The 9,499-nt window shown below is 34.3% G+C and overlaps 1 protein-coding gene across 1 annotated transcript; it reads right to left on the minus strand.

Moving 5' to 3' along the window:
• Positions 1-7,190: 7,190 nt before the first annotated feature.
• On the minus strand, positions 7,191-9,270 carry LOC145066277 (putative WRKY transcription factor 21). Its single transcript, XM_079013484.1, has 3 exons — positions 7,985-9,270; positions 7,780-7,905; positions 7,191-7,645 (listed from the first exon to the last, which is right to left on the minus strand). The coding sequence occupies exons 1-3, from the start codon at positions 8,731-8,733 to the stop codon at positions 7,501-7,503; spliced, it is 1,020 nt and encodes a 339-aa protein (XP_078869610.1). The 5' UTR covers positions 8,734-9,270; the 3' UTR covers positions 7,191-7,500.
• Between the last annotated feature and the right edge of the window lie 229 nt (positions 9,271-9,499).

The following is a 9,499-nucleotide window of genomic DNA, read 5'->3' on the forward strand; positions in this document are numbered from 1 at the left end:
GTGCTGACATATTCCTATTTATGTGCCCATTCCAGTTAAAGTTGGCTTTACATATGAGTTCTAAGAGTTCTCAATTGGTTGCATAACAACTTGGAAGCAATGGCAGGCCCTTGTGCTATCAGGTGACAAGAAGTTAAGACTGCACAAGTTCAATCCATATGAGTTTGGATTTGTCACTAACCTTGTCTTGTGATTATGGTTCTAACAAATTCACATGGATAGGAACACATACACCATACAATCTAAGTGTCATAAGGTTTCTCTCCGATTCATGAAAATGATGGTGAGGAAACGCTTTCACTAAGTATATTTTAAGTAGATAACAATTGTGATATTTACATTCTCAAAGTCGTTAGTGGAGCGTGTGTGGTTAACCGACACACTAACATGGACTTGTGAGGAATGGCAAAGGTCTAAACAATTGAGACTATGATTACGACATCCTTTTTCATAGTTCTGAAATTGTTTAGACACACATATGTGCTATCTAAGGAAAGGTGTATGATTTAGATAAAGTTTTTATCAAAGCATCTCGTATCAGAAGTCTAAACTTTGGTAAGAAAGTCAATAAAGTATTGATTTCTAGAAGTACAGCTGATTTCTGAGTGCATGACAAAGCTAGTGGGGGCATAAGTGTTATGCTGGTAATTCTCATGTTAGTGGGAGCATGATAATTATAATAAGTGTTGCAAGTTAGCAATGTTAATTATAGGAAACAAAAGTTTCAATCGGGAAAAAGTTGTTTTGCTATAATTAAGGGAGAGGAAATTATACTTCATTTCAAATCTAAAAGCTTAGATTGTGACATTTTAATCAAATTTAGTCAAGTATATATATGAATGTTATGTTGGAATGGTTCAACATAAGGAAATTCTATATATGGGGATATTATTTGTGTTCTAAAATTCGATTATGATTACGACATCCCTTTTCATAATATGAATTATGAGAACATGGCAAATAGAAATAGAAATATTATAGCAAAAGACTGGTCTAGTATCATGTCTTTATGTGAGATATCATGAATCGTGTCCCATATGCTTCGGATATAGGATCGATTGCATGTGCTATAATATTCATATGTTCTAAATTTTTCCAAATGCCTAGAGCATTAAGAGGGAAAAAGTATTAGAATTGGATATGACTAATTTGATTAAGCAATTGTCAAGGACAATCTAAGGTTTACCAAAGATTGGTTGATCAGGGACAGTTGGAAGTATAGTGTTAATTTTGGAAAGACCATATTGACATATTATGAAAAGAGGCAACCCTTGTTCAAAAGTGATAGTCAAAATGGGAATATGGAGTTGTCTCCATAGGTGGAAGTTATTCAATTTGTATAAGATTATAAAACTTAATGCAAGAAGGATGTTCAAAACAATGTACTTTGAATATGAGACTTCGTTTCCATGGAATGGATCTCCATTGGAATACTTTGTAATGTTTGTTGACAAGTCTTTGTGACTTTATGCATAATCATTACAAGAGGATCAGTGCATATAAATTTAAAATCTAACAGATTTAGGTAGATGACAGGAATTTGGAATTCTTGCATTTACGGTAAGGATTTGGGATTGTGAAATGAGAATCATTGGAATTATGTTTAATCGATCTATTTCACAAAGTAAAGATCATAGACAAACTTAGTGTGCATACTTGGTGTATGGCATAACTAATGTTTGGAAAAACATAGTGTGCATACTTGGTGTATGGCATGACTAGTGTTTAGAAAACATAGTGCACATGCTCGGAGCATGGGACAACTATTGTTTTAATTCAAGTATAAAGTTGATAGTTTGAAACAGTATGCAATGAAGAATGCGTAATCAATATGGTGATAAATAAAAGGTGTTCTATTTGTATTCATAAGTTCTGAGACCATATTGGATTCGATTATTCTTGTGTTTCACTTTGCATGTTTTGACTTCCAGAATAACTAGGTCGTTCTTCCTGAATGACTAAGTTGTTCAAACCATCCACAATCGGTCATATGTTGGAAGTAGATATGAATCAAGACTGTCATGAAGCTGGTTTGCAGATGTCCAAGGTAGTGGCCATAGCAAGAGTTGTTGCAACATTCATGAGTGCTCATAAGTTCTGAGTATTGGATTAAACCCACGCTCATTTGACTCACTTCATGGATTTTATCACGAGTGATCATGAGACGATAATATTTTATATTCTTCAAACCTAGAGATATGAGTTGTTTCCTATGAGTTGGTTATACATTGATTGTACGAAAACACATTGGTAACTCGGTGTTATAAAACATGCCTTTGTGTATGATTCAACAAGTAATAGAACAAGCATATGAGTCGAAGTTTATCCATTCCTTTTACCCTTGGAGGGATAAAAGCGATGTCAATGGGCCCCTCGATGATTTAGTGATGACACCCCGAAGTGCTTGGCCAAGCCAGGACTGATTTGATTTGTTCAATTAGTCAGTCGTCCTAAATTGAAAATCGGGAAACAAAAAATGGATAAAGAGAATGATTATAATCCATGTCTCGGTCCATATGATATCTAGAATGGAGGAATATATGATCCCTTATCTAATGGACGCGTCATTGATTTGTTCAAAGTTCAACATAATCTTTCAAGAGCTACGATTGTTAGTCGGGTTTTGAAGTCATACACAATAATAGTTTTAGACTTATCCAAGTGGGAGACTGTTGGATTAGTGTCTAAGCCCATAACTATAAATAGTATGTACTTGACCCGATTGACATGGTCCATTTGGGTTACATGTCATCAGAACAATTTGGATAGACTTTTGTGAGAAAAGGATAATTATGATTTGTTAATATATTATAAGTTCTAATATATTAATATGAAATCATATTACTTAATTAGTATTGATCAAGAATTAATTTTAAATTAATATTGTAATCAAAAGGAGACTAATTAAGTATATGGGGATTGATTGTGTAAATCATTCATTCTTATATATGTGGGTTTATGATCCATAGTTCTCCATGTTTGGCTAAACCCATGGATACTCCATGGAGGTTTTAACCCATGGAACATGAAGAATATGGAAAGACATGATTTACATGGTGTAACCCTAATAGCCACCATATATAAGGACCCCATGGCTCAAGAAATTGGCACTAGTGTGTGTACACATGAGGAATAACCGATTTGAGCATAGGAAACTTTTCTCTAAAGTTATTCCAAGATGTTGGTGATGTTGTGTGAACCATCTGAGGTGTCACACTTGAGGCACTAGGCTATTAAGCTCCATGGAATCAAGCTACAACAAAGAGGAATAGAATTTATATTATATGTACTTCTTATTATGCTAGTTAGAACAATACCTTGTAAAATTGATATTTGCATGTATAATAGAGAAAGCATAGATCCAAGGTATATAGGGTTGCATGTACACCTTAGGAGTGTTAGAATGCTCAAAACCCTTCATAAAGATCGTTGGAAACGAAGAAGTTATGACCGTTTGAAGTTAGGAGGGTTTTGGGGCTTTCTCTGGTACGTTGGGTGTACATGGAGTAGGTTGGGCGTACTAGGCATTCATGGAGTATGCCGGGCTTACCTGGAGTACGTTGGGCTTACCTAGAGTGTGTTAGGTGTACGCGGTCAGTGCCTAAACCCTATTTTTATGGTTTGAGCCATATTTAAGCTCATTAACTTCCCTAAAACCATTCGGTTCTTAGCCTCCATGTGTCCAACACCCTCCCTTGAAATCCTAACCCTATGTTGAGCCTTATGAGCAAAAAAAAGGTGTTTTTGGAGTGTTCTTGGTGCATCTTGGAGAGGAATGAGCTCATTGGAGAAGTGTTGGTTGCACTAGAGCTTATAGATCCAAACTTTGTTCACCTTGATCTTTCTACGAAGAGGTATAAAGTTTGAATCTTGTTGATGCATTTGATAGATCTATCTACTCTTAGGTGTTGTGAGCTTTTGGTCAAGTACATAAAGTTTAGATATTGAAAGTTTGTGGCCTTGTTATGGATAAAGTTGGAAACTTTATCCATCTAAACGTCATATTAATTTAGATCTAAAAGCTTGAGACTTAGACTTAATGGATTAAGTTGGAAAAGATGCACATTTGGTCCCTTTGAGACTTGAAGAATAAATCTTTGTTGGTTGGACCATTCTAATGCATAAAGTTGGAAACTTTATCCATTATGGAGTTATTAGAAACCATAAAAATATCATATTGATAGGTTTTAATGAATAATGCTTAAGTTGATGTTCATATTATGGGTTTAGATGGATAAAATCGGGTTTTGGCTTAATACACTGTAGTTTGCAAAAGCATAAAGTTTGCAACTTTATGGCTTAATACGCTTTTATAAGCTTAAATCTAAAATTAGATGTTAGGTCTTAACTGATTAAGACGTTAGAAGGGGGTTTTGACCAGCTGTAGCGTACGCCAGGCGTACGCTGCACGTATGCGTTTGAGGTCCTAACTATGCGAGGGTCATGAGTACGTCGGGCGTACTGTTGGTACGTTGAGCTTACTCACGAAAGAGGATTTTAGGCTTTTTAACCTCGTGCCATTTCGGACTTAGGGACTTGGTCTTTTGTTGGGCCGCAAGCTTTTCAATGGTGGACCTTCTTGATCTTGGGCCCATTTTGGATAGGTCTATCTTCTAGGCCTTGGGGCTAATTGTATTTGGGACTTGGTGGGTTAGGCCTAATAAGGCAAGGGTTAAGCAGCCTTTTCAGGGTTTAGGCTATCGGGTTGGAATATTGAACTAATTTCTAATTAGGATTTATTTACTTGAGATTTACTGAGAGGATCTCTCAAGTCAGCAACCCGAGTGTGAGTTGATATCTTCAGTCTGAGGTGAGTTTCCTTCACTGTATCCATGGGTCGAAGGCATTAATATCGGCCCAATAGATTATGTTTGTAGTATGAGGATTGTATTCGTGACAGTTTTCTGTTATGCATGTATTTGCTTGATGTCGTTGTGACTCTTTTGTTATGGTTATATGTGGTAGTGGTAGGGCTGAAATAGACCCGATACCGATTGCAAGAGACCGGAGGGGTTGAAATATACCCAGTACCGATTGAAAGAGACCGAAAGGGGTTGAAATATACCAAGTACCTGTTGAAAGAGACCGAATGGTTTGAAATATACCCAGTACCGGTTGAAAGAGACCGAAAGGATTGAAATACACCTAGTACCGGTTGAAAGAGACCGAAGGGGTTGGAAAATACCCAGATATGTTAGACTGTTATGTATGTATGGTATGAGGTATTTTGGGAGAACTCACTAAGCTTTGTGCTTACGATTTTCAGTTTATGTTTCAGGTACTTTCAGCTCGAAATGGAATGGCCCGACCTGATCGCACTGCATCCACCTCTGTTTTCCGCATCATGTGATTTTGAGATTTTGTACTCTGATATTATTTTACTATGATATACTTTCGACTGTTTTGATATGATCCTCGTATGATTGGAATGAATTTAAATGAAAATTTTATCATAATTTTTGGGATGTTAATATATATATAGTTAAAAGAAAAAGACAAAAGAAAAAAAATATATAATTTGGTCTTTTTATATGGATAAATGACTTACGGTGTAATATTCACAAATCATAAAGATGTAACCTATCAAATTTTAAACTGAATGACCAAAACTGCAATTATAATCAAATCATAGAGACCATTTTTGTAATTTACTCATTAAATCTTATATATAAAACGTCATTTAAATATTTCGGCTCAATTTTATGGGAAAAGTTGAACCTAATATAAAAAACATGGTTATATAAATATCAAAACCAAACAATCAATTCCTTATAAGGGTTTGAATTTCCTACTATGACTTTTTTTTAGTTCTGGGATGTTTTCGGCAAAGTTAGCTGGTAGCAAGTAACTGTTAGTTGGTAAATGATAGTGTTTTGTTAAACTTTAAGAGGGTGTTTGGCTTAGCTTTAGGGGGCAAAAGTCCTTTTTGTAAAAGGACTTTTTACAAAAGTTGTTTTTTAAAATGTGTTTGGATTAGCTTTTAAAGGAAAAAAGAAAAATCAAAAGTTAAAGTTTTTGGTTTGATTTTTACATGCAAAATGACTAAAAATGACACGTTTACATATTTATTAGGGATAGATGGAAATATAAAAGTAATTTTAATGTTTAACACTGTTAAAAAGTTGGAAAAATCATGATTTCGTGACTTTTCAAAAAGACCAAATTTACTCTATTGGAAAAGTCATTCTCATCTTCTTAAACATCTTTTTGACTTTTTCTAAAAAAAAAAGTCAAAAGTTATTTTGCAAGTTAAACCAAACAACCTCTAAGTAAGATAGATTTTAAATTTGAAACGTTTAATTAATAGTATCAAATGAGAGTTTTTGTTTAAAACAGAATATTTTATCAAACAATATAAACTAGAACCCTATGTAAGACACCATTTAATTTCGACTTTTAAACACAATCATCTTAAAATGGGTTGGTTATGTCTATCGAAACAATTTTTTATCCGATTTTCAATTATATTATTTTAGTTACAAAAGGACTAATAACAATATAAGTTACTAAAACAAACTAAATTGTTTTAAGCATTCTAATACATTCTTAGCGACTTCTCGAGGTTGAAATAGTTGGCCACGTTTGATGAAGTTTCAATTTTAACCAAGACTTAAATTTACAATGCTTAGAAAAATTACAAGTTCAGTTTTAGCAATCTTGAAAAGATTTGGACAAAATATAACTTTTAACACTGATATTTTAATTTTATTTTTCCAAAATCACAGAATTATAAACTATGACGTTCTTTCTTGTACTTAATCCCATCTCATCTACACCCCACCCCACCCCAATTTTTATATAAACCAACTTTACATAGAGTTAAAATACATAATGCATTCAATACCCAATGCCAGTCTATCCCCATCACCAATGATGTGACATAAAAGTCAAAATGTCAAGAATGTGATATAAAAGTCAAAATCAATACTACTGTTGTGTTATAAGTTATGACAAAACATATTTTTGACTAAATAAGCACCCATAATTGACAACACATTCATTACAATCAAGAAAAGTTGGGATTTTTTTGCCATCTTTCAATAATAAATGGGGTGACATCCAATTCAATATTTCCAAATTCGGATCCATACCCCACTCATCCCACCCCACCCCCACTCCAACAAACCTTTGCCATATTTAGCAAGATCAAACACCATTTATATTTCATAACTCAAAATCCCACAAATTAATTTTAATAACAATTCCACCATCAAAGCTCTTTCATCCTTCAAATTAATCCAACATTCAACAATGGTGACTTTGTTTTTACCCCATATGACTGACCCAAATTACTACTACACTAATCTAGTCAAACAAAGAAGAAACCAAAGAACAAAAACGACCATTCAGAAGAATTAAAAAAAAAAAAAAAAAAAAAAAAAAAAAAAAAAAAAAAAAAACCCACAAGACCACTTGACCCTTTCTTTTGAAGGATTGTAAACCCCATAATTTTAGCTCCAAATATCCCCTAAACCCATTAAAATATATACAGAATATTTTTCAGGCGTTTGCAGATTGAGAAGGTAACCTTGGGTGATTATGTTCCCCTTCATACGTGACTATGAGCATTGTTGAATCTTCCAAGCATCTTTCCACATGTTTTCTTGCTGGACAACCTCTCATACTGCTACACTTATAATAACCCCTGTTCACAACCATGAAAAAATAAATAATCATTACCCATTTCATAAACACAAAAACCCATTTCAAAAACAGCAAAAAAGATTCATTTAAGATTCTGAATTTACAAAAAATTTGAATCTTTAGAATCAAAGTAACCTGGGATGAGGAGAACCCTTGATGGGCTTCTGTCCGTACTTCCTCCAAGAATACTCATCAGGTGGAATATCTGCAAGCTTGTTACTAATGGCAGGTACTTTGATTGACCTCTTAATCCTATGTTTTCTGGTCAACAAAAACAAAATTAGTCAAATTAGACCCCACAATAAAAACAAATTTACTTCATAATTATGAAGCCACTAACCTCTTTTTGGAGCAATGACATCGACCAGAACTTCCACATTTCACACTCCCATCATCTCCCCTGACCGAACACCGCCTTTTGTGTTGATACGAGGCTTGGTCAGCTGACCGGGTTGACCCGATCAATCGAAAAGAGCTTCCATCCAAATTAGCAACACTCCCTTCAATACTCAATGAAGACATAAAAGATCTGTTGGATGACATTGTAGGGGTGCAAGTTGAGCTATCAAAATTCAAGCTAATCCCGCTGTTACTACGCCGATACATCATTTCAGCTTGTTGTTTGAGCTTTTGTTGTTGAAGGAAATGGTAATTAGAAGAAGGGTGAGGGGTATTTTGGGAAACTTGAATGGAACACTTACCATTTGAGTTTAATTCGAGTGAAGGATGATGATGGTTAGCTAAAGAAAGAGTGCTCTTAACAACATTTGAACCAACTTCTTGAATTGGGTGCGAATCTAAAAGAAGTTGAAGGGGTTTTGGTGGATGATGGTGGGTTGTTATGGTGGTGGGGGTGTCTAGGAGTATGTTTTGGGGTACAGGGGTTGAAATTTTTTTGACCATTCTAACCCTAGCATGACCTAAACCATTATCGAGTAAAGATACAACTTTGTTGAACCTAACTACTGCATCCCCTGTTTGCACCATTAAGTTTTTGTACTGAACTTGATCTTGTGGCTGAGCCAAAAGGCTGAGGATTTTATGGCAACTCTCAACAGCAGCTCTATTAGCAGCTTCAACCTCTTCCATATCTCCCCTCAAAATCAAAAATCCAAGAAACTCAACTTCTAATGTAAAACACTAAAAACCCATAACAGAACTGCAAATTTAACAGATCATAACTCATAAAAGGGTCAAAAGGAGTTTTTTTTTTTGTTTTTTTGAAAGATGAAATTTAAACTACTTGCCTTCTTTTTTCTGTGATTAAGGGTGAATTAGGGCGATACTGTTAGTAAGATAACGAAAAATGAAGAAAACCCAGATAGAAACAAGGATACAAACGATTCCTTTCAAGAAAACACGAAAAGTAATGTTATAATCTTGGCAAAGAACAGACCTTTTCCAAGAGGATTGTAAAAACCCTAGAACAAGATTCTTTAAATCACCATATGGGGTTGTGGGATTAAGAGAAATAGGTGTGAAAGAGAAGACTTTTGTTGCTTCACGCAGAGAATTCACACACCCAAAAGAAAGAAAAATGCCATGTTATTATTTTAAAATCTCTAATTTTCTAGAGAGAGAGAGAACGAGAGGAACTGCTGTAATAAAGACGAGAGAGAGGGTTTGGGAAAAATGATTAAGGATTAAATAAAGAATAAGTAGAGTAACATACAGAAAACTGCCGTCGGTATCACATACTTCAAAAGTGGGTCCATTGCAAATTGAAGAATATATATATATATATATATATATATATATATATATATATATATATATATATATATATATATATATATATATATATATATATATATATATATATATATATAGGGTTAGTTTCATGTGAGACGGCCTA

This window comes from Lactuca serriola, chromosome 8 (genome assembly GCF_051521515.1).
Source record: "Lactuca serriola cultivar US96UC23 chromosome 8, Lser_US96UC23_V15, whole genome shotgun sequence".
Classification (NCBI taxonomy): domain Eukaryota; kingdom Viridiplantae; phylum Streptophyta; class Magnoliopsida; order Asterales; family Asteraceae; genus Lactuca; species Lactuca serriola.

What these genes read in the sequence shown, in the direction of transcription:
- LOC145066277 (XM_079013484.1), bottom strand. Translation starts at nt 8,733, where the DNA reads ATGGAAGAGGTTGAAGCTGCTAATAGAGCTGCTGTTGAGAGTTGCCAT. An exon ending in TGTCATTGCTCCAAAAAGAG is followed by an intron (nt 7,906 to 7,984) that starts GTTAGTGGCTTC and finishes TTTGTTGACCAG; the next exon opens with AAAACATAGGATTAAGAGGT. An exon ending in AAGGGTTCTCCTCATCCCAG is followed by an intron (nt 7,646 to 7,779) that starts GTTACTTTGATT and finishes GGTTGTGAACAG; the next exon opens with GGGTTATTATAAGTGTAGCA.